A 26,311-nucleotide genomic window follows, 5' to 3' on the forward strand; every position below is an offset into this window, starting at 1 on the left:
TCAAAATACCAACATTTTTCACAGGCTAGAACAAACAATCCTAAAATTTGTATGGAACCACAAAAGACCCCAAATATCCAAAGCAATCTTGAAAAAAGAAGAGCAAAACTGGAGGTAACAATCTCCGATTTCAAACTTTGCTACAAAGCTATCCTAATCAAGAGTATGGTGCTGGCACAAAAATAGACACATAGATCAACAAAAACAGAAGAGAAAACCAAATAGTAAATGCACAATTATATGGCCAATTAATATTTGACAAAGCAGGAAAGAATATTCAATGAGAAAAAGACAGTTTCTTTAACAAATGGTGTTCAGAAAACTGGACAGCTATATGCAAAAGAATGAAACCAGACCACCTTCTTACACCATTCACAAAAATAAACTCAAATGGATTAAGCACTTAAATGTGAAGCCTGAAACCATAAAAATCCTAGAAGAGAGCACAGGCAATAAATTCTGTGACATTGGCCATAGCAACATTGTTCTAGATATGCCTCATGAGACAAGGGAAACAAAAGCAAAAATAAACTATTGGGACTACATCAAAATAAAAAACTTGTGCACAGCAAAAAGCAAAACAAACAAACAATAAAACAATCAACAAAACCAAAAAACTAAAACAACCTATTGAGTGGTATAAGATATTTGCAAATAGCATACATGATAAAGGGTTAGTATCCATAATATAGAAGGAACTTATACAACTCAACACCAAAAAACACGATCCAATTAAAGATGGGCAGAAGACGTGAACAAACATTTCTCCAAAGAAGACAGCCAGATGGACAACAGACACATGAAAAGATGCTCAACATCATTCATCATCAGGGAAATGAAAATCAAAGCCACAATGAGATATCACCTCTCACCTGTCAGAATGACTAAAATAAAAAACAGAAGAAGCAACACATGTTGGCGAGGATGTGGAGAAAAAGGATCCCTTGTGCTCTGTTGGTGGAAATGCAAACTGGTGCAGCCACTGTGGAAAACAGTGTGGAAGTTCCTCAAAAAATTAAAAATAGAATTACCATAGGATCCAGTAATTCCACCAATAGGTATTTACCCAAAGAATATGAAAACACTAATTCGAAAAGATATATGCACCCCTATATTTAGTGCAATATTATTTACAATAGCCAAATTATGGAAGCAGCCCAACTCTCTACTGATAGAGGAATAGATAAAGAAGAGGTAGTTTATATACAATGGAATATTAGTGAACCATAAAAAATGAAATCTTGCTATTTGCAACAACATGGATGGATCTAGAGACTATAATGCTAGATAAGTCAGACAGACAAATACATACGATTTCACTCATGTGTGGAATTTAAGAAACATACAAAGAAAAGAGACAAACCAAAAAACACACTCTTAGCTACAGAAAACAAACTAATGGTTACCAGAGGGAAGGGGGGAGGGAGAATAGGTGAAATAGGTGAAGGGGATTAACAGTACACTTATCATAATGAACAATGAATCATGTACAGAATTGCTGAATCACTATATTGTATGCCTGAAACTAATATAACACTGTATATTAAAAATGTTTTTTAAATCAAAACTTTAAAACTTGCCAAAGAAAATACAAAACAATTACCTTTGTATCTTCTAAACAATACACAAAAAGTGCAAATTGTAATGGAAAGATTGATAAATATGGTAAAATTAATTAATGAAGACCTCTTAAACAGAAATGCACATGAGAATCATCTACTGAACTATGAAATATGAATGTATTTCACAATCCTAACCCCAAAGTTTCAAATTCAGCAGATGTGGAGCAAGGCCTAGGAATGGGCCTTGCTTAGGCCAATTTATTGGGCCTAGGCCAATCCATGTTGTTGAAAAGCTACAGAAGGGATTCTGATGAACATTTTGTCAAGACCCTTAGACCACTGACTATACTACAGTGAAGCCACAGTATCAGCACTGAAAAGAACAGAATTAAATACTCCATCTGCCCACAAGGAGGTTATGGTCTAAAATCAGAGACTGGATGCGTACATAAATAATTATAATTTACTGTCAGAAGTAACCAATTCCACAAAGAAAACCATTAAACCTCCCACAACTTCGTATTTCATATGGGACTCCCACTCCATTCTCCAGGAAGAAGCTATACTGGTTTTACACTTTACGTTGCTCCTTTCACCTCTTTATTTGTTCTTTCTGATGGGAAGAGTAACCTAGCTAATGCTGAGAACCTCAGTGCTATTAAACAGAAGAAAATGAGATAAAGTCATTGTTCACTGCATGGCTCTTGGTGTGCAGTCATGTTAGTTCTTTCTCAAGTCTTCTAGAGAAAGGTGTAGGTCTGCAAACCCATCACTTTGGTGCTGGATCTCACTCTCCTGAACTGGACAGAATTGGCAGGGATTATAAGGCAGGCAAATCCATATGCAACTGGCTAAGTGTGCTAGGCATTTTCTTTGCATTCACAGCTCTTCTCCAGAGAGTTTCTTTTAAGGTTTTATTTAATTTTGAGAGAAAGTGTGCAAGCGGAGAGGGGCAAAGTGAGAGGGGGACAGAGGATGCAAAGCGGGCTCCATGCTGACAGCAGAGAGACTGATGTAGAGCTCAAACTCATGAACCATGAGATCATGACCTGAGCCGAAGTTGGACACTCAACCGACTGAGCCACCCAGGCACCCTCCAGACAATTTTTTGAGGTGAAGTAAGGACAGTGCAGGAAGTCTCACCACATTTTCCAATCCAGACATTAGCAATAAAAGTTCTAAATAAAGTTAATACTATTGTATAATCAACATCAGGTTCTTTTTGTGTTCTCAATTTATTCAGAAATCAGAGAGACTGATAAGTCTTTACATGGTACCACTAAGAACAACATATGCTATTATCATGGAACAGAGAAAGGTATGAGGGGTTTCCCCTGGTTGGAAAAGCAGAGAAAAATACACAGAGGAAGTAGTTTTGAACAAAGCTGTGTTCTAGAGGCAGAAAAAATGCTTCAGAGCATGTTGAACCATGCAAAGGAACAGTATCATAAAAAGAATGCAAAAAGAAAAACAAAAATTTACTAAAAACCTGGAGTTGATTATACAACTAAAAACTTAGAAAAGAATTTCAGTTCTGGAAGAGACTTTGTTCACTTTGGCTAGAATATATGGGAGAAAGTAAGATAAACAGGTCAGAAAGCTACTGAGAACCTGCGAGTGACAAGATGGAAGTTTTGCACCAAGAAGATAACTCTAGAAACAAGGTGTATATGTACCAAAGTGGGGAGAGAGACTGGAGGAAGGAACCCAATTAGGAGAATATTAAATCCAAGCAAAACATGGGGCGCCTGGGTGGCTCAGTCGGTTAAGCGTCCGACTTCGGCTCAGGTCATGTCTCGTGGTCCGTGAGTTTGAGCCCTGTGTCAGGCTCTATGATGACAGCTCAGAGCCTGAAGCCTGTTTCGGCTTCTGTGTCTCCCTCTCTCTCTGCCCCTCCCCTGTTCATGCTCTGTCTCTCTCTGTCTCAAAAATAAATAAACGTTAAAAAAAATTTTTTTTTAAATCCAAGCAAAACAATTATTTTAATGTTATTTATTTGAGAGAGAGAGAATGTGAGTGAGGGAGGGGCAGAGAGAGGGAGACTCAGAACCTGAAGCAGGCTCCAGACTCTGACCAGTCAGCACAGAGCCCAATGCAGGGCTCTAACCCACGAACAGTGAGATCATAACCTGAGCCAAAGTCGGACGCTTAACTGACTGAGCCACCCAGGTACCCCCAAATCCAAGCAAAATTTAATGAGGGTGCACAGAAAAGAGAATGAATGAGAGCTATATTATGGAGTCAGAATCAAGAGAATTTGCTAAATAATTGTATATGCTAGCAAAAAGAATATCCATTACCACTTTTTGTTTTTCTCCTATGCATATGTCAAGATCAGGAATCAAAGAAACCTAGTAATCTTAGCTATATCTAGAATAAATAGTTTTGCAAAGTATTTGTCCTTCAGGATGGCATTTTCTTTTCTAACACAGAGACAAAGTATATTTATAAAGAGTATCTTCTTTACTTTCTCAAATAAATAATTTTAAACATGATAAATACCTTGTTTCAGGAAATGCAAATTTAAGTTACCACTATAACGTGAGAAAAACCAAATTAATTCCCCAAAACAATGAATGTTGCCTGGAGAATATGACTGAACAATATCATTGTAAAACAAGTTAGGAACATGTGACACCAATCTACCTGTAACCATGCAACTTTAATATAATCTTTGGTCTCATAAAAATGCTAGACTATAACTAGAATATGAACAGATAACAAGCATTTACCATGTGCCCATGTTAAAATGATAATACATGTTATCATTAACATGTTAAGAGAGGCAAACCAGAAAACAGGCTCTTAACTATAGAGAACAAACTGAGGGTTACTGGAGGAGAGGTGGACAATGGGACGTTAAATGGGTGATGGGTTAAGGAGGGCACTTGTGATGAGCACTGGGTATTACAATGTAAGTGATGAATCACTAAATTCTACACCTGAAACTAGTATTACACTGTATGTTAGCTGGAATTTAAATAAGACTTGAAAAGGAAGAAAAAATAAATACAATGATACATGTGATCTCACTTAATCTTCACAATTCTAGGAAGTTGATCCTAATGTAGACCTTCATCTTACAGATGAAGAAGCTGAGTCTAAGAAAGGTCAAGGCTTGCTTATGTTTCTTAGCTAATAAGAGTGCTAGAGCCAGGATCTGAACCCACGTCTGCTTAACTCTGAAGACTATGCTCTTAACCATTAAACTATACTGTCTAAAATTGAAACCATATTGGCGTTTTTTGGTTGAACCTTCAAAAATTACAATAACTAAATTATAATTTAACAATTCTCTAAAAAAATTGTATATAAGCATAACATTTACAGATGCTGTTAGCTAGAACTTGTATACTAATGGAAATTTACACTAATGTTATTTCAAGTCTGTGCATCATCTTCATGCTCTTACTCTGAGTTACAGTAGCAGGTGTATACAAAACATGCCAGAAAAAAAAATGTGGTGACCTAAATTTAACTTCCAGTGAGAGGAGCAGCACAGAATGGCATTTATGAGTCATTGGCTTTTAATATGTAGATATAATATGCTGCCCTCTAGTGATTTCAATACCTTGCATTTATTGAGACTGAAGAGCCTCAATAAGGAAGAAGGAAAACATTTTTTTATTATTAGAGAATTCAAATCTTCATTTTATTTTATTTTTTAACGTTTATTTATTATCAAGAGGCAGAGACAGAGCATGAGAGGAGCAGAGACAGGAGGAGACACAGAATCTGAAGCAGGCTCCAGGATCCAGTTGTCAGCACAGAGCCTGACGTGGGGCTTGAACTCATGAACTGAGAGATCATGACCTGAGCCAAAGTCAGACGCTTAACTGACTGAGCCACGCAGGCTCCCCTCAAATCTTCATTTTATAGTAGGAATAACTGAACAAATAACTATTGTTTAAGCCCTAAATAAACTTTTGATGTGTAAGAGCATATATAGAAATAGAGTTGACCCTTAAACAATGTAAAGGTTAGGGGTGCTAACCCCCCAACACAGTAAAAAATCTGCATATAACTTTTGACTACCCCAAAACTTAACTACTAATAGCACACTGTGGACCAGAAACCTTACAGATAATATGAACAGTTGATTAACACACGTTTTGTATGTTATATATATTATATACTGCATTTTTACAATAAAGCTAGAGAAAAGAAAATGTTATTTAAAAAATCATAAGGAAAATAATATACATTTATAGTACAGTGCTATACTTATTGAAAAATATCTGTGTATAAGTGAAGCTGTGTTGTTCAAGGTCAACTGTACATCCAATAATGATTTACCAATTCAGAATGGTTAAGGAAATACCAGTACAGAACACAGGAAAAGATGAATTAGAGAATAAGGAGTGATTACGTTTTATGCAAGGAATTCATGCCTTAAAACCTTGCCTAATCCAAAGTTATTTTCCTAATCCAAATATAAAAGGGGTTGAAGTAGACAACTACTGTGCTGTATTTCTTTTTTCAAGCATAGGTTTAAAGCACAGTAAATGATTACAATTAAAACAGTTTTTAAGAGTGCTTTTAGGGTGCCTGGGTGACTCAGTCGGTGGCAACCAACACTTGATTTTGGTTTAGGTCATGATTCTCACTCACGGGATTGAGCCCTGCATCAGTCTCTGCACTGAGTGTGGAGCCTGCCTGGGATTTTCTCTCTCCCTCTCTTTCTGCCCCTTCCTCACTCATGCTTGCTCTCTCTCTCTCTCTCTCAAATCAACTTTAAAGAAAAAAAATGCTTTTAAAACATTTGCAGTATTTGTAAGAAAATTTTTTGCATCACTATTTCCTCCCAAATATCAAAAGTATTTCCTATTATAAAAAAAATGACAGCTTGGCTTAGAAGTACATTAGTGGTTGTGATGTCAGACCAGGTTGTCAGAAGTCTTTAATTTTTTTTAAAAAAGTGCTTTTGCTATTAATTCTGCTCTTTTATTTTTTTCAGCATTAGTGCCAAATTTCCAGCATGCTCAGTACTAAATTAACAGCAAGAATATCATCAGTTTCAGTATTCCTAAAATTTAATAACCACTTGGGTGACAATATTACAAAATATAAAAAAGACTAAATTTAACAATAGCAGTACAAATAACATCAGAATTACTAAAACCACTTGCAGAAGTTTTCACAGTGTGGTTCATAGGATGGTTCACAGAACATGTACAAATGATACTCAATATTTCTAGTTACCAGCTGAGGTGGCACCACCTAGAGCAAACAGTTTAAAATTCACCAGGCCCACAGCTTTGTAACTAAGTGATTCATGATTAATTTTTTTAAAGTTTTTGGGATTTGCATTATTTGAAATTTTTAGTATAAAGTGATATTTTGCTAATTCAAACTAATTCAAACTCATGAAAACTTACTTAAAATTAGCTTAACAAGAACCATACTGTATTTTTAACAGCTTTACTGAAGTATAATTTACATACCATAAAATTTCCTCCTTTTAAATGTACAATTCAATAAGTTTTAGTAAATGAATTATAGACTTGTACAGCCATTACCATAATCCAGTATTAGAATCATACTCTACATGGGGTGCCTGGAAGGCTGAGGTGGTTAAGCGTCCGACTTCAACTCAGGTCAGGATCTCCCAGTTTGTGGGTTCAAGCCCCGCATTAGGTTCCATGCTAACAGCTCAGAGCCCGGAGCCTGCTTCAGATTCTGTGTCTCCCTTTCTCTCCGCCCCTCCCCAACTTATGCTGTGTCTCCATCTCTCTCTCAAAAATAAATAAATGTTAAAAAAATTTTTTTTAAAGAATCATACTATACATTTATTAAACTGTTACCAACCTCACCTATGTAAAGTAACCAAATAACTCATAATACCAACAACTCGAAAGGTTTCTGGATCTGCTAGTTTTAAAAAAAGAGAACAGATTTAATCTACTTTCAATAAACACAAAATTACCTAAAGGAAAAATGCTAAGACTATTTTAAACATACTGAAAGAATCATGCTGAGGAGGATTTAAACCGTCCTCTTCATAATCTTGTCCACAACATTAACCTGGCAGACTACTATAGATAGTACCTATGTAAAATTATGCAGAGTCCTTGTTTATGTTTTGAACTCCAAATTAGTGAAATAAGTTTTGCTGAGGTTCTACTATAGTTAATACAAACCTGACACGTGTGACTTCTAAAATGAAGATGATTTGCAAGTGAGTATAAAACCAATCATAAATACTTGATAGCAAATATTCACCTACAAAATAGTTCACTATCTGCAATACTTCTCAAAAAATATGAATTGATATCAGCCTCTTTTTAAAAAAAAATTTTTACATTTTCCTAAACTACTGGTTAAGTATATAAGTACACATTCATTTTGACATGATATATAACAAAGTATTCTATAATCTTTTAGTGATCAACATGAAAAAAATGAGAAAGAAGAATCAGTTGAACCTATAGCTGGTTGAACTACCAAGTGTCTTAAGTGACCTAAGACAACTTGGAAGTATCTGTCCCAGATCTCTGACTCTGTCTTTGTCCACTTTAAGATATGATATTGACAAAATAGTATATATGTAGTCCAAATTCCAGGCATAGAGCTCCGAAAACTCTTAGGATTTCCCAAGTGATGGAGGTGAGAGAAGTGTCTTTGTTATCCATAATAAGTTCCTTTCAACCATACCAGAATTTATGCTAATAAGTGACTCTTGGAGGTGGGGGATGGTTGTAAGGGAACCAACCATATAAGTAAAAGATTGGAACTTTCAGCTCCAAACCAGATCCCTGAGGGGAGAAGAGGTGAGGATCACATTAGTCACCAATGGCTGATGATCTAATCAACTGTGCCTACAAAATGGAGACTAAACTAGGGTCCAGAGAGCTGCCAAGTTAGTGAACACATCGAGGTGTGGAGGCTTGTGCACCTGGAGAGGGCATAAAAGCTCTATGCCTATTCCTCATATCTTGCCCTATGTATCTCTTTCATTTGATTGTTCCTGAGTTATACCTTTTATAATAAACTGGTGATAGTAAAGTGTCTCCCTAAGTTCTGCGAGCTGTTCTAACAAACTGTCAAGCTTAAGGAGGGAATTGTGGGAACTCCTGATTCCAGAAATATGGGAAACGTCGACTTGTGACTGGCATGTGAGTGGAAGGCAATCTTGTGAGGCAGAGCCCTTCATCTGTGGAGTCTGTGTAAACTGGGAAGTTAGTGTCAGAACTGAATTAGACTGTAGGACATCTAGTTGGTATCTACAGAGAATTGGAGGATTGCTTGATATTGAAAACAACGCATCTGGTGTCAGAAGTGTTCTGAGTGTTCTAAGCTTTCCTTGAAATATTTTTTGTTAATGCTTTCAACAAGAGCACCAGTGACCAACTAGACCAAACTGACAACACTAGAGACTCACAGCTGAAAGGGATACCAAATCAAAATCTAAACTATGAAGGCACAAAAACAGACACTCAGATCAATGGAACAGAATAGAGAACCCAAGAATGGACCCACAAACGTATGGCCAACTAATCCTTGACAAAGCAGGAAAGAATAGCCAATGGAATAAAGACAGTCTCTTCAGCAAGTGGTGCTGGGAAAACTGGACAGCGACATGCAGAAGAATGAACCTGGACCACTTTCTTATACCATCACAAAAATAAACTCAAAATGGATGAAAGACCTAAATATAAGACAGTAAGCCATCAAAATCCTCGAGGAGAAAGCAGGCAAAAACCTCTTTGACCTTGGCCGCAGCAACTTCTTACTCAACATGTCTCTGGAGGCAAGGGAAACAAAAGCAAAATGAACTATTGGGACTTCATCAAAATAAAAAGCTTCTGCACAGCGGAGGAAACAATCAGCAAAACTAAAAGGCAACTGACAGAATGGGAGAAGATATTTGCAAATGACATATCAGATAAACGGTTTGTATCCAAAACCTATAAAGAACTTCTCAAACTTAACACCCAAAAAACAAATAACCCAGTGAAGAAATGGGCAAAAGACAGGAATAGACACTTCTCCAAAGAAGACATCCAGATGGCCAACCGACACATGAAAAAAATGCTCAACATCACTCATCATCAGGGAAATGCAACTCAAAACCACAATGAGATATCAGCTCACACCTGTCAGAATGGCTAACATTAACAACTCAGGCAACAACAGATGTTGGTGAGGATGCGGAGAAAGAGGATCTCTTTTGCACTGCTGGTGGGAATGCAAACTGATGCAGCCACTTTGGAAAACAGTATGGAGCTTCCTCAAAAAATTAAAGATAGAACTACCCTACGACCCAGCAATTGCACTACTAAGTATTTATCCAAGGGATACAGGTATGCTATTTCAAAAGGGCACATGCATCCCAGTGTTTATAGTAGCACTATCAACAATAGCCAAAGTATGGAAAGAGCCCAAACGTCCACTGATGGATGAATGGATAAAGAAGATGCGGTATACACATACACATACACACACACACGCACACACAAAGGGAGTATTACTCGGCAATCAAAAAGAATGAAATCCTGCCATTTGTAACTACTTGAATGGAACTTGAGGGTATCATATTAAGTGAAATTAGTCAGAGAAAGACAAGGATCATATGACTTCATTCATATGGGAACTTTAAGATACAAAACAGATGAACATAAGGGAAGCAAAAATAATATAAAAACAGGGAGGGGAACATAAGAAACTCTTAAATATGGAGAACAGAGGGTTACTGGAGGGGTTGTGGGAGCGGTGATGAGCTAAATGAGTAAGGGGCATTAAAGAATCTACTCCTGAAATCATTGTTGTACTATATGCTAACTAACTTGGATATAAATTAAAAAGTAAATTAAATTAAAAAAAATAAACTATGTTAACAATTCAGAATGATGATTCAGAAGTGACAATTTAGTAAGAATAATAAATACAACATCTAAAACTTGTACCCAGAAAAACAACTGCACAGGAACAAATGAGGGAAGATACGGTTTACCAATAATAAATCTAACAATAATAAAGAAAAACTTAGAAGTTTCAGTAACTGTAAGTTCAACACTAGCAGTGTTAGAAAAGCTAATGTAGTCCTTGGGCTCTGTGATTATAATGTCCAGAATTTTTTAATGTTTATTTGTTTTTGATAGAGAGCATGAGTGGGGGAGGGGCAGAGAGCGAGGAGGGGAGAGAGGATCTGAACTGGGCTCTGTGCTGACAGCAGCAAGCCAGATATAGGGCTTGAACTCACGAACCATGAGATTATGACCTGAGCCAAAGTTGGACAGTCAACCAACTGAGGCACCTAGGAGCCCCTAATGTCCAGAATTTCTACTTCAAGATGTAGAGCATAGGCATTTACTTCTCCTTTTTCCCAAAGGCCCATTGAAAGTGACTTAAAACAAAATTTTTTTTTTTTTTTAATGAGAAAAATTATAGCATCACTGGAAAACATGAAAAGGGTATCGGTGGACAAGAAATTTTAATGACTACCTTGAAATTAGCAAATACAGGATCAGGCAGGTGGAATAAGAACAACAACAAAAACCCCACAGCCTTCCTGAGTGTCCCAGAGAGGGTCCAAATTCCGAGCCGATAAACACTGTTACCCTGTACCTAGCACTTTTATTGTATTATTTCATTTAATGCTCATAATTATTTTGAAAATAGGTATTATATGCCCATTTTTCAGATAAGAGAGCTGACATTTAGACAAGTTATATAATCACACAGCTAATCAATGGTGAAGCCACGACTTGAATCCAGTTAGTGTGAATCTGGAGTCTGCTTTCATTTATTATGCAGATACAGGCCAAAGGGTAATCCATTACAGTAATCATTAAAGCACTACACTAAATCCCGCTGGTACTGGGGATGCCTGGCTGGCTCAGTTGGAAGACCAGGCAACTCTTCATCTCAGAGTTGTGAGTTCAAGACTCACGTTAGGTGTAGAGATCACTAACAAAAATAAATAAATAAAACTTTAAATTCATCTGGCACTATTTCCATCAGGTAAGAAGGGTAGCTCTCTTCTTTTGTTCTTGAATTAAACCTTGATAACCTCCTTCTACAAAATGAGTGGAATCTGTCTAGAGTGCCCAAAAGCGCCTGAGAGAGGAGTAAGGAAAGACACAAGAGTTAACGTCAGATCCCCACACAGATTTGGAAGAAGGAAAAATGTTTTAAGGAAAGGAAGATCCACACTAAATAAATATCACAAGAAATGCTTCCTTACTTTGGCAGCTGTGGGGTTCCAGGCTCCCTGCTCCAAGATTACATTTCCCAGAGTGAACTTTGCCAGTAGGCACGCTCTGCTCACAGAGTTCACAGTCAACCATCCTATTCAAGAAAGGTATCTGTCGGGGCGCCTGGGTGGCTTAGTCGGTTAAGCGTCCGACTTCGGCTCAGGTCACGATCTCGCGGTCCGTGAGTTCGAGCCCCGCGTCGGGCTCTGTGCTGACTGCTCAGAGCCTGGAGCCTGTTTCCGATTCTGTCTCCCTCTCTCTCTGACCCTCCCCCGTTCATGCTCTGTCTCTCTCTGTCTCAAAAATAAATAAATGTTAAAAAAAAAAAAAAAAAAAAAAGAAAGGTATCTGTCTTATAAATTGGTGAGGCAATGTTGTATGGTGGTTTAGAACATGAATTCTAAAGTTAGCCTGCCTGGCTCCAAATCTTGGCTTTCCCATGCAACTCTAGGGAAGTTACTCAGTATCTCCTTCCCTCTCTTTCCCCATCTAAAAAATGAGGATGATAACTATATTTATCTTATGAAAGTTTTTGTGATGATTAAGTAAGATAACTTTCATTCAGTGTAGTGCTTCTCTTATGTAAGTGCTCAGCAAAGCGCTTGGCACATGGTAACCTGCAAGCAATGGTGTGTGTTAGTTATGAAGTACAGGGGACAAAAGGGAAAGGAGATAAATTAGATGACGACTGAGAAATCTTCCAACCTTGAAAATCTATCAAATTCTTAAGAGAAAAAAATTTTAATTTCATCAAATAAGACAAAGCAAATTCCAGAACAGTGAAGTATTCACTGACGCTAGATCAATACTTGGTTTAAATTCACTACTGAACCTCTGAAGGCATTTATTAACCTCTTTATTTATGACTACTAGCTATAAGTTGCCTCCCAATATAAATTAAATGTGCAAAATGAATTTGAATTTAGAAAATGAGGAGAGCTAACTGACTTCTAAGCAATTTTGATTAATATCAATGAACAGATATAACAGAGCTACTCCCCTACCAGAATCTTGACCATAGATTGAGCTCCTTCATCCAGAAGTTCAAAAACAGAAATTAGCAATAATAGAACAATATCTAAAAAACTGCCAAGAAGGAAGATAATAATACAGCATCATGTCGACTGGAATCTCCAGTGCAATAACAGGCCAAAGCACTGCATGGCTGCAGGGAAAAGCCAGGCAGCTTAGAAGGCTGTGACAGCCCAGGATGGGAACTTCTTATTCCAAACGTAAGCTAATCAAATTTTATGATTTAATTATGGGTCTCCTCTAGAAATCCTATCCATTTAGGGTTCCAAATTAATAACAATTTACTCAGAAACAACTTAAAGTTAGGTCCCAGAAATTAAGCCATTTGCCTAGGGAACTTCTTATCTAGAAGCAATGTGTATCCAAAGCAGACCTTCCGGGCCAGTGCTAAGAAATCTTTATAACCTGATAAACTAGGAAATCAGAGATGGACTTTGCCAACCACCATGGTCAGTAGAAAAAGAAACTTTAGGCATGCCAAATCTGAGATGCACATTAAATTGTAACAAGTGCAAGAACTACACACCTACATGATCCTTACCATGAGCCAGGAAAATGCAGGTAGATAATTAGAACAGTGAGGATAAAGCCTCCATTCCCAGAATAAGACATTAAGCCTTGGGGCCCTTTTCCTCTCCTCTCCTTATATTTATAATTTTTTCCTACTCCTTTTTCTCTATGGTCATCCTTGTCACATAACCACCCTCCTATCTTTTCCAGTTGTTCCACTCCCGCTGTTACACTTGAATTCTTTTAAAATTCCTTCTCTCTGTTCTTTCTACAATGTCATTCTAGTAAGTTACAAAAGGAACTGTATAGAAAGAAACAAATATAAAAAGAAGGCTTTGGCAAATTCTATTTGTTGACATGAATACTGTCTACTTTTTCCTGGCCTGTAACTTCCACATGTCAAAACATTATGCCCATGATAAGAGCAGAGCAACTGTTAAAAAATACTCAAGTCTAATGAATAATTTTAGTGACAATATAGAATGAAAGAGCAAAGAACAAAATTAATACAAAGAGGCCTCGTATAACATTATGACATACACAGAGCAATTCTTTTTAAGTTTTTTTGTTTTTTTTTTTTTAGTAATCTCTACACCTAACAAGGGGCTCGAACTCATGACCTCAAGATCAAGAGTCACACACTCCTCCAACTGAGCCAGCCAGGTACCCCTAAACAGTAATTCTTAATTCTAATACAATTAAAATCTTTTACCTAAATTCAAAATACATAGATACCTAAGTATTTCAAAATGCAGCCACTTTTAGTATATTATGTTCAGAAAAAAATGTGGAAAAACTTAACACTCCTTAACTATTTTTTTATTAAAAAAATTTTTTTTAATGTTTACTTATTTTTGAGAGAGAAAAAGAGACAGAGCGCAAGTGGGGGAGGGGCAGAGAGAGAGGGAGAGACAGAATTGGAAGCAGGCTGCAGGCTCTGAACTGTCAGCACAGAACTTGACACAGGGCTCAAACTCATGAACTGCGAGATCATGACCTGAGCTGAAGTTGGACGCTTAACCAACTGAGCCACCCAGGCACCCCACTCCCTAACTATTTTTATTCCTTATAAGAATATAACAATTCTCCTCAAATTAAAAAAAAAAATTATTTTTGCCAAAAAGAGATGCAATATAATCTTGTCTTACTTCATTCTTTGGAGCATTTACAGAATTTAAGGAAGAAATTTTAATTATTCTTTCCTTTGAAGATTTCACTCAAAAAGTCTTTTCAAAGTTTTTTTCTCTTTAAAATAGGAAACAAGGGGGGCGCCTGGATGGCTCAGTCAGTTGAGCGTCCGACTTTGGCTCAGGTCATGATCTCAAAGTTCATGAGTTCAAGCTCCACATCAGGCTGATAGCTCAGAGCCTGGAGCCTGCTTCGGAGACACAGAATCTCTCTCAAAAATAAACTCTCTCTCTCTCTCTCTCAAAAATACACATTAAAAAATAAATTTTAAAAAATAATAAATAAAATAAAATAGGAAACAAGGGTAATTGCATATATTAATGCATGCCCCAACTGCTGATATCAAAATCTCGCTTGCAATTAAAATGGGGTCCAAAATGGGGCATGTGGGTGGCTCAGTCAGTTAAACGTCTGACTTCAGCTCAGGTCATGATTTCACGGTTCTGGAGTTTGAGTCCTCCATCAGGCTCTATGATGAGGCTCTGCAGCTCAGAGTCTGGAGCCTGCTTCATTCAGATTCTGTGTCTCCCTCTCTCTCTCTGTCCCTCCCACACACTCTCTCTCTCTCTCTCTCAAAAATAAACATTAAAAAAAGATTTTTAAATGGAGTCCAATAAATAGAATTACTTAAAATATTTTAAATGTATGCCATGAGCTACATGCACACTTTCGAGCCATGTCTCTGTCCCAATTTTATATTTCTGTTTATTTTCTTCCTCTCTCCAACACTTGAACTGGGATTCTTTCACTTAGAATGTAATTTTAGGGGCATTCAGATGCCTGAGTGTTGGTTTAGCATCCAATTCTTGGTTTCAGCTCTGCTCATGATTTCACGGTTTGTGGGATTGAGCTCCATGTGGGGCTTTGTGCTGAGCATGGAGCCTGCTTGGGATTCTCTCTGTCCCTCACTGCCCCTTCCCTGCTTGCATGCACAAGCACAGGCTCTCTCTCTCAAAATAAATAAACATTAAAAAAAAAAAAAAAAGAATGTAATTTTAAAACAAAGTCACAATCCTACCTACACACTCGAAAGTATATCTTATGGGCATTAAGTTCACTAGAAAAATAAAACTGAAAGAAAAACCAGGAAATATGATAGAACATTTTCTGTTGACTATTTTCCAAAAAATATAACCATATCATATTAATACACTTAAATGATTCTAAGAATATTTTTTTTTAATTTTATTTTAATGTTTATTTATTTTTGACACAGAGAGAGACAGAGCATGAACAGGGGAGGGTCAGAGAGAGAGGGAGACACAGAATCCAAAACGGGCTCCGGGCTCTGAGCTGTCAGCACAGAGCCCGACACGGGGCCCGCACCCACGGACCACGAGATCATGACCCGGGCCGAAGTCGGACGCTCAACCGACTGACCCACCGAGGCGCCCCAATGATTCTAAGAATATTAAAGAAGAAATTCACACGTTTCCTAAAAAACCATATAAAATGTCCATCTTACCGATATCATTAACAAGGGAATTAGAATCAGATGCCCCCAGGGTAGCTTCGAACTCCTCTTGGAGACGATATGCTCTTTGCAGGAGAGCTTCAAGTTTATGGATAAATTCAGTACTAATAATATCCTACAAGGAGAAGAAAAGTACACACAGCAAATATTAGATTCTAATGTTAAGATTCTCAATAACTTCCACTCTTAAATGAAAGACAGAGCAAGTGTGGGATATGAGGAAGGTCCACTGGGTGGTGACAGCACTGGATTCTGGCTGTGCCTTTGGCCAAGTCACCCCAGTTCTCAGGGATTCAGCTTCTCTACCTATAAACTTAAGGAGTGGGATTCGACCAGGGTTCTCAAAGTAAGATCCTGACCAGCAGTATCAGTATCATGTAGGAAGTTGTTAGAAATGCAAATTCTCAGACCCCACCCCAGCCACTGAATTAGAAACTCAAGTCTGTTTTAATAAGCCTTTCAGATGATTCTAATGCATGCTGAAATTTGAGACTCACTAGCTGACATGATTGGTAAATATCAGTCCAGCTCTAATTCTGTGCAACCTTTATGAATATAATGGCACTTAATTAAAACGAGGCTTTAAAAAATCCCTTTAGAAGTCAAAGTAATTCTATATATTCTTAGAAAATCAGAGAACTTGATTATGAACTGCAAATTTGGGATTTAATAACTAACTGAACAGAAAAAGCCCAACAAGACATACCCCTCCACACATACACTCTTAGTCCCAAGGGAGAAAACAAACCCATTGTATTAAATGCCACAAAAAAGAGGCACCTGGGTGGCTCAGTTAGTTAACCGCCCAACTTCAGCTCAGGTCATGAACCCGCAGTTTGTGGGTTCGAGCCCTGCATCGGGCTCTGTGCTGACAGCTCAGAGCCTGGAGCCTGTTTCAGATTCTGTGTCTCCCTCTCTCTCTGCCCCTCCCCCACTCATGCTCTGTTTCTCTGTCTCAAAAATAAATAAACATAAAAAAAAATTCAAATGCCACAAAAAGCAAGTAAAATGAATCAACATTAAACATTGTTCAATTCTTCCACTATTATAAAGGCCACTCTCAGGCAAATCACCCTTACATCTACACTTTCTTCAGCAATGGCATCTCCTGCACCCAATTTAATGGAACTACAGGCTTCATCTTCAGCCTGTCTATTTCGAAAGGTGAGAGCCTGCTCCCATCGACGTAGCGCCTCTTCAAACAATTCCATACCTATGAATTAAGAACAGAATGATTGTAAATAAAAAAAATCAATGCCAAAATAAAATCATTTGGGGCTGAAATCTTTTTCATATGGTTATCAACAATGGCATAGTCTGACTGTAATTTTGGCACTAAAGAATAATCTTATGCTCACCTGATTTCATAGCAGAATCTTATTTTATTTTATTCTATTTTATTTTACATAATTTATTTTATATAATTATTTTATTTTTAAGTAGGCTTCACGCTGAGCATGGAATCCAATGCAAGGCTCAAGCTCATGACTCTGAGATCAAGACCTGAGTTGAGATCAAGAGTTGGACACTTAATCGACTGAGCCACACAGGAGCCCCTTCATAGCAGAATTTTAATTTCTCAATATATTCTAGGCCTATGGTAGCCAACCAAAAATCAGAGAGAAATGACCAATATGTTTTCTTTTATTTAAAGTAACTCAAATATATACAGTGCTTGGGATTTCTCTAGAATAGTATCATGCGTTCACCAAAAGTCCAACAATGACTAATTTTTATATTCATACAACTATCCTTCAAAATATCCACCTATATTAAAAATTAGGTAAATAGAAGACAATAGTTGTTAAGAAGCTATCAGGTTTATAAGAGGTTGTCAGAAAGAGAGAATAAAACTAAGAAGAAATAGCATACTAAGTCTAGAATAAAGTTTTGCTGTGTCGATTTGGATAAATACAGTAATTGCTGCGTCAGTTAAAAATCTACAAGACCACTGCAAGAACCAAACAAGGGTTACAGTCTAAGTAGAAATTCATATCCCCTCAGCTATACACAGCTTTTGTGGGAAAAAAAGGTATGCGCTTCTTTTTCTCCAAGTAAAAAAAGTCTTACCAAAATAATTATGTACTTCAAACAAAACCAAAATATTTCAAAACTTCACTTTTTCTAGACATATTAAAGAAAAAGATCTTTAAAAGCTGCTTAATCTGGGGGCACCTAGATGACTCAGTCAGTAGAGTATGCAACTCTTGATCTCAGGGATGTGAGTTCAAGCCCCACACTGGGCATGGAGCCTACTTAAAATAAAAATTAAAAATAAATAAACAAACAAACAAATAAAACAAAGCTGCTTAATCTGGGCAAGTCATTCTCAAGATGTTTTCCATATATAGTAGTTAAGGAATACCTCTCCTCTAAAATCATTTCTTCAAGTTCTCTGAAGAACCTACAAGCCTAAACAAAAAAAGTGTTATTTAAATACAACTCACACCTTTCCTTCTTATGTAATGTAATTTTCCATAGCGAAGAACCAATGCTGTGTAGATCTTCCTTCTAAAAAACCTATACACTTAAAAGACAATTAATTACATCACCATCTACTCTCCTTTCTCCAAGCTTTACAATTCTAGTTCCTTCAACCTTTTCTCACTCCATCTACTCTCCAGCCATCTGATTATTTTGGGTAAACATTAAGGAAGAGTGATGTAATCACAGAATAGTCCAAAGATAAAAGCTGCCTCCCAGGAAGAATTGTGTCTCACCTCGTTGCGGCACAGGGCCCAAACCACCACATATCTTCAGTTTTGTAACAGGAATTCAAACATATTTCACTAATACATTCTTTTAATGCCATCAATCTTGTAAAGGGAATTCAAATAATAGGTGGGTGATTAGATGACCCAGAGGGCTTCTACCAATCTTAATTCTATGATACTGAGACTCCCTGCAGCTTCTCTGGTTTTGCTCTATTTCTCTACAATTCTAACTCCCAATAATCCAATGGAAGTTGTTAGTGTAGGTTTATTAGACTTAAAGTAATCCAAAGGCATAGCTTAATTCTCAAGAGACCTTTGGAAAAGATGGCAAAAGAACTACTCTTACATCTTTCCCCATAGGCAGGAATAACTATGGTGATACTGCAGGAGATGATACAGTCTAACTCCTCTAGAATGTGGGAATATATTCAGAGGTACACAGTCCTTCTACAAATCATTATCTCCTTTACTGTTCATTGGCCAGGGCTATATCAAAGTTTTTTTGTTTTGTTTTTGTAATTAGTATGCACTTCCATCAAAAGAAATACAGCCTGAAATAAAGTAGCAAACACAGAAAAGCATTTGAAAAAGTATTTCAATCTAATTCAAATCTTTTTTCTTTTTCTGGGCTCCAGTGATACTCTCTAGACATGCTCCTTGGTCAAGCCAAGAGGAATACTAAGATGTGAAACACAGTCCTTTTTTTGTTATAAAATCATTCCTGGATATAAGAATACAGGGCACTTGAATGGCTCAGTTGATCAAGCATCTGACTTTGGCTTAGGTCATGATCTTGCTGTTCCTGAGTTCGAGCCCTGCATCAGGCTCTGTACTGACAGCTCAGGGCCTGGAGCCTGTTTCAGATTCTGTGTCTCTCTCTCTCTGCCCTTCCCATGCTCACGCTCTGTCTCTCAAAAATAAACATTAAAAAAAATTTTTTTTAATACAAATGATAGATAAAAAACAGATTGAATAAAGTGGACTCTGATAGACTCATTAGATAAGAACCAAGAGATCAGGTTAGATGAGTGAAACAGACTGAATAATAGCCACCCAAAGGCATCAGGTCCTAGTCTCTAGAACGTTACCTTACAAAGAAAAGGGGTCTTCGCAGATGTGAATCAAGGAATCTTAAAATTAATTAATTAAGAAATTTAACATGGGGAGATAACCTGGATTTGGTGGGGCCTAAAACCAATCACAACTGTCCTTATAAGAGGCAGAGGGAGATTTGATATACACAGAGGAGGTGATGATGGGAGGTAGAGACTGGAATCACACACCCACAAGCCAGAAGCCATCAGAAGCTGAGAAGGGCAAGGAACAGATACTCTCCTAAACAGGAATTGTTGGAAGCATAGCTCTAATGATACCTTGATTTCAGCCCAGTGATAATGATTTCAGACTTCTGGCCTCCAGCACTCTGAAAGAATGCATTTCTGCTGCTTAAAACACCAAGTTTGTGGTAATCCGTTAGGGCATCCTCCAGAAATAGGTTATATTATATACACCATATTCAACAGATACAAGAATATTTAAAAATTACGTTGCTTCCCTTAGAACAATTCATCATTATTTAGTTTCACATTAAATGTAAGCATAACATCTTAAAACATTATTATGTTATTCCTACCCATCAAGTATAAGTTCTCAGGAGTGGTCACAGGAATATTAACAAGTTTAACATCATCTTCATCTGCTTTGTCCCAGGAGTTAGAATTGCCACAAGCACAACTATGACAAGAATTGACGCTCTGGACCTAAAATTAAAATCGACAGCAGTGACTTCAAAATCTCTTTTGTGACAGTATTTTGCCATCTTTTATATTTACAAACTATTTATATAAATCCTATTCCAGGTAAAACAACCCATGTAATCCCCACCTGAACAAATAAATCTGATTGTATTCAAAGTTAGGAGTCATATGACCCTAAGTATTTTAAGCCTTTGTTTGCTCAAAGATACACGAATAGAAGAATATTTCCAACAAAAATCAGTTATTTCCATTAGAAATCAAGCAGCTATTTTTACAGTTTACTGTTTTATTAAATATTTGCTTATAAATTTTATCCACACCTACTCTGGTTTGAGGTAACTAGCTTATTTCTGTTTTAAAAATTATTAACAGTGCTGATTATGCTAAACAATAACTAAAATTGAAAAGCCTCTATCATCTTCCCTTCCCTAGCAAGGTGCATTGAGCCAATCATTTCAGTCATCTTTATGTAGATGATTCCCAAGTCTCTGCCTCCAATTCTGTCCTTTTTCTTTTTTTTATTTTTATTTTCAGAGAGAGAGAGAGAGAGAGAGAGAGAGAGCGCATGCAAGAGAAAGCGAGGGAGAGAAGTAGAAGGGAAGAGACAAAGAATCTCAAGTCGTATGCTCAACTGACTGAGCCACCACCCCTCCATTCCTGTTGCGTTTTTTTATGTTTATTTATTTTTGAGAGAGGGAGAGAGAAAGTGGGAGTGGGGAAGGGGCAGAGAGAGAGAGAGACCAGAGAATCCAAAGCAGACTCCACGCTGCTAGCACAAGCTTGACGTGGGACTCAAACCTGCAAACCGTGAGTTCATGACCTGAGTTGAAGTCTGATGCTCAACCAACTGAGTGACCCAGGTGCCCCCAAGTTCTGTCCATTTTAAGGGTGCCTTGAGTGGCTCAGTCAGTTAAGTGTGACTTCAGCTCAGGTCATGATCTCGTGGTTTCCAAGTTTGAGCCCTGCGTCGGGCTCTGTGCTGCCAGCTCAGAGCCTTGAGCCTGCTTCACATTCTGTCTCTGTCTCCCAAAAATAAATAAATGTTAACTTTTTTTTTTAAGAAGTCTAAGCCTGGGGTGCCTGGCTGGTTCAGTCAGTAAAGCACGGGACTCTCAATCTCAGGGTCGTGAGTTCAAGCCTCAAGTTGGACATGGAGCCTACTTAAAAATATATAGGAGCACCTGGGTGGCTCAGTCCATTAAGCGTCTGACTCTTGATTTGCCTACGGTCGTGATCCCATGCTCCATCTCACGCTTGAGATTCTCTCTCTCCCTCTGTCTCTTTGCCCCTCCTTTGCTTGAGCATGTGCACACACACACTTTCTCTCAAAAATAAAAATAAATAAACATCTTTTAAAAATTCGATATATTTAAGAATGGGGCAGCTAGATATTCCAACAAAACAGGGAAGCCAAGTACAGAATATGGTGTTTAATAAACTATTTAAAATAATGACAATACATGATGGTACAGACATACACTCCCAGAGGTATATATGTAAGAAATTACCGATGTTGTTTGTCTCTAAGGACGGGAACCGAGAGGATAGGGAGCATATTTATCACTGTACATTTTTTTGCCTCTTCTTTATTTAGTAGCAAGTATATATCCTACCTATTTAACAAAATTTTTAAACCATAATAAGTCAAAAAAAATACTAACTTTATTCCTCACTTGTCAATCAATACTATATTAATGCTTCAAAGAACAAGGCGAGGAACTCCACACTTGGCTTCAGCAAGCCACATACTTTTACCTATGCAAGCTCATCATCTTGTGACCTAGTACAAAGTCTGGCTGTATCTTCCAGCTTTTTTGCAGAACATCTAGTTTTTTTGTTTAGATTTTTTTGTGTTTTTATAAATTACTATTTTAGACAGAGAGAGAGAGTGCAAGTGGGGGAAAGGGGTGGGGGAAGGGAGGGAGAGAGAGGGAGGAAGGGAAAGAGGGGGAGAGAGGTGGAGAGGGGGGAGAGGGAGGGGGAGAGGGAGGGGGGGAGGGAGGGAGAGAGAGAGAGAGAGAGAGACAGAGAGAGAGAGAGACAGACAGAGAGAGAGAATCTTAAACAGGCTTCACACTCAGCACAGATCTCAACCTAGGGCTCCATCTCACGACCCTGGGATCATGACCTGAGTGGAAATTGAGTTGGACGCTCAACCTACTGAGCCACACAGGCGCCCCAGAAATATCTAGTTTGAAGCAATACTTCCAGATCAGCACTATTCTTACAGGACCCCACGTACCCATATCACTTGCTTAAAGAAAGCTGGAACCAAACTGGCTGGTTATTTACCAAAAGGAAAGTTTTACTTGCCTAAAGAAAATAGACTCAATAAGATGATTTAAGGTTCTTTCCATACTAAGAGCTATCTATAATTATATGACATTTAAAAAAATTTTTTTCTTTTTTTAAGTTTTATTTTTATTTATTTTGAGAGAAAGAGAGCAAGTTGGGGAGGGGCAGAAAGGGAGGGAGACAGAATCCCAAGCAGGCTCCACACTGTCAGTGCAGAGCCCGATGCAGAACTTGAACCTATGAACTGTGAGATCATGATTTGAGCTGAGGTCAAGAGATGGATGCTTAACCAACTGAGCCACCCAAGCGCCCCTATTATTATATAACATTTAAACCAATATATAACAATAGACACAAAAACAAACCTATAAAATAATAAATTTTTTTCTTTACTTACGGAGGCTAAACTCTGTGCAGAACCTGAGTATTTACTGAAAAGTCCTCCATTAGCATAGTTACAAGACTGAGATCCTTTGTCTTTGGCAGAACTTAAAGATAATGTCAAATTTTGTCTACTACTGGAACAACTTGAACCTATCAAACAAATATATCAATAATATTAGAAGTATCAGTAACTCCAATGACAAATTTCCGATAAAATTTCCAAGTTTACATTATATTCCTTCAGAAAGCTTCTAATTTTAAAACACATTTCCCTCAATTGCATAAATTATTAAGTGTACGGCATTATTAAAATCTACCTCTCTTGGGGCGCCTGGGTGGCGCAGTCGGTTAAGCGTCCGACTTCAGCCAGGTCACGATCTCACGGTCCGTGAGTTCGAGCCCCGCGTCAGGCTCTGGGCTGATGGCTCGGAGCCTGGAGCCTGTTTCCGATTCTGTGTCTCCCTCTCTCTCTGCCCCTCCCCCGTTCATGCTCTGTCTCTCTCTGTCCCAAAAATAAATAAAAAATGTTGAAAAAAAAAAAAAAATAAAAAAAAAAAAAATAATAAAATCTACCTCTCTTTACAATTGTTTTTAACACTGCTAAAATATGCTTCCTAAATGAAGACTAAACCATTCATCTAATTAGGGTATTTGATATGATATTTGAATGACCTATTATAATCAGTTTAAAATACTGGCAACTATGAATCTTCAAGTTATAAATTAACAAAATATAAGCACTTCCTTTCCTGAATTACATCTGTACCATGTCCATATTGCATTACATTGTAATTAGTTTTTTCTTTTTCTGTATCCCCTAACCATCTATCTATCCATCTATGGCTGACATTGTATCTCAGTCTATCTTAATGCAGCAGTTAAGACACTACTCAAATCAATTCCTGGGACGTGCATGACCCTAAGCAGGTCACTTAAGTTTTCCTTATCTCGATTTTCTTTATGTCTAAAATGGAAACAATAACACAGGATATAGTCCTAATTCATAGAATTGTTATAAAAGTTAAATAATGTAGTGAATATACAGCATTTAGCACTAGGCCTGAGATCTAATAAGATCTCATTAAGTGAGAGCCATCATTACTGTAATGTTCACTGTACTTGGCACAAAATAGTCATTCATTAATCATTTGCTGGACAAATTAATCACAAAAGCATATGATACTCTAATAAATTAAAAATAATTAAAAGTTTTAAAAATAAGAAATTCAGCATGCTCAAGAAGTTACTGGGTTTTTAAAAATTTTTTTATGTTTTATTTTCAAGAGAGAGACAGAATTTGAGCAGGTGAGGGGCAGAGAGAGAGAAGGACACAGAATCCGAAGGAGGCTCCAGGCTGTGAGCTGTCAGCACAGAGTCCAATGCGGGGCTCAAACTCACAAACCGTGATATCATGATCTAAGCCGAAGTCAGACGCTTAACCAACTGAGCCATCCAGGTGCCCCAAGAAGTTATCGTCATTGACACAACATGGCAATATGTACCATATCTCTAACAAAAACTACAGGTCTTTTAAAAGCCAGCAATTTTACTTCTATTTATACACTAAGAAAATAATCAGACAAGTATATTCAAAGCAAGAAAAACATTCTAAAGGGACTAACAGGGAATTGGTTAAATAAATTAGTGGATATGTTTTCAAATTTAACACTAAGTACATATTAAAACGATAGAAATATATTTATTGACCTAGAAAAACAATTTTATATATTGTTAAATATTTTAAAAGCAGGCTACAAAAGGTGTAATCATAATTTTATTTAAAATACATACATCATCTACTTGTACATAATATAAAATTGTGTATCTCAATAGACTTAAATGCAAATAGAAATGGATAGATATATGCCAAAGTATTATAAGTCATTACTTCTGGGTAGCAGAATATCAAGTGATTTTAATTTTTTGTTTGCTTCTCTATATGTTCTATTCTTTCTAAAATCAATCTGTATTATCTGGGAGTTAAATATTAAGGAAAGACATTTTGGAGGCTACAGCACAGAAATCATTGCACTCCAGTTATGATTAATATATAAATCTTTCTATGATTTAAATATAAACTTTCTTTGTAGACTCAGTTCAGCTATCTCCACATACCTTTGTCTGATGCTGCTCTTTTAGTGTATTCAAGTATGAGGTGCTCTGGTTCCCATGGTAATATTTTTCCTTTCTTCTTTCCACGTCTTCTTTTAAAGTGACGGGCCAGAAAAATTACAGATACGGCACTCACTGCAGTTACCACAAACAGCTTTTTTGCTACTGGTGAAAATCTTATCTGGAAAAGATGTAGTTAGATTGAAAAAAAACTTCTTATATTTGTTCACTTTAAATAAAGATGTAAGAGGCAAACTTTTTTTTTTTTATTATTTTTTTTAACATTTATTTATTTTTGAGACAGAGAGAGAGAGAGAGAGAGCATGAACGGGGGAGGGTCAGAGAAAGAGGGAGACACAGAATCTGAATCAGGCTCCAGGCTCTGAGCTGTCAGCACAGAGCCCAATGCGGGGCTCGAACCCATGGACTGTGAGATCATGACCTGAGCCGAAGTCGGACGCTCAACCGACTGAGCCACCCAGGCGCCCCTAGGCAAACTTATTCTTAAGATAACCTAGTTCTGGGGCGCCTGGGTGGCTCAGTTGGTTGAGCGTCCGACTTCGGCTCAGGTCACGATCTCGCGGTCCGTGAGTTCGAGCCCCGCGTCGGGCCCCTGTGCTGACAGCTCAGAGCCTGGAGCCTGCTTTGGATTCTGTGTCTCTCCATCTCTCGGCCCCTCCCCTGCTCATGCTCTGTGTCTGTCTCTCAATAATAAATAAACATTAAACAAAAAAATTTAAAAAAAAAGAACTCTGAGCTTTTCCTTGGCCCTTTCTTAGCCCTTTGATGCTGTTCAACCTGTAACTTCTCTTAGTGTAGGAATCAACAAACTTTTTTTCGTATAGGCCAAGTATAAATATTTTAGGCTTGTGGAACGTATGGTTTCTACTGCAACCACTTAACTCTGTTAAGTGTAGGTCAGAAGCAGCCACAGATAATACACTAACAAATGAGTATGGCTGTGTCCCAATAAAACTTTACTTGCAAAACCAGGTGGTAGTCTTGATTTGACTCAGAGGCTGTAGTTTACTGACCTGCCTTAGAGCACTGATAGCATGCAATGAGTTTTGAATACTAAATACCATGA

At 37.5% G+C, this 26,311-nt stretch overlaps 1 protein-coding gene across 3 annotated transcripts in view; it reads right to left on the reverse strand.

Annotated features, from left to right (window-relative positions):
* Positions 1-26,311, reverse strand: part of MIGA1 (mitoguardin 1) — a 94,615-nt gene that overhangs the window by 56,313 nt on the left and 11,991 nt on the right. For all 3 annotated transcript variants that reach the window (XM_058716911.1, XM_058716909.1, XM_058716912.1), the window contains exons 3-7: positions 25,228-25,405; positions 23,126-23,262; positions 20,310-20,436; positions 17,042-17,175; positions 15,954-16,077 (exon numbers count right to left, since the gene is read on the reverse strand). In XM_058716911.1, coding sequence (XP_058572894.1) covers positions 15,954-16,077; positions 17,042-17,175; positions 20,310-20,436; positions 23,126-23,262; positions 25,228-25,405 — 700 coding nt within the window. The remainder of the gene's footprint in view (positions 1-15,953; positions 16,078-17,041; positions 17,176-20,309; positions 20,437-23,125; positions 23,263-25,227; positions 25,406-26,311) is intronic.

Source organism: Neofelis nebulosa, chromosome 2, assembly GCF_028018385.1.
Source record: "Neofelis nebulosa isolate mNeoNeb1 chromosome 2, mNeoNeb1.pri, whole genome shotgun sequence".
Lineage (NCBI taxonomy): Eukaryota > Metazoa > Chordata > Mammalia > Carnivora > Felidae > Neofelis > Neofelis nebulosa.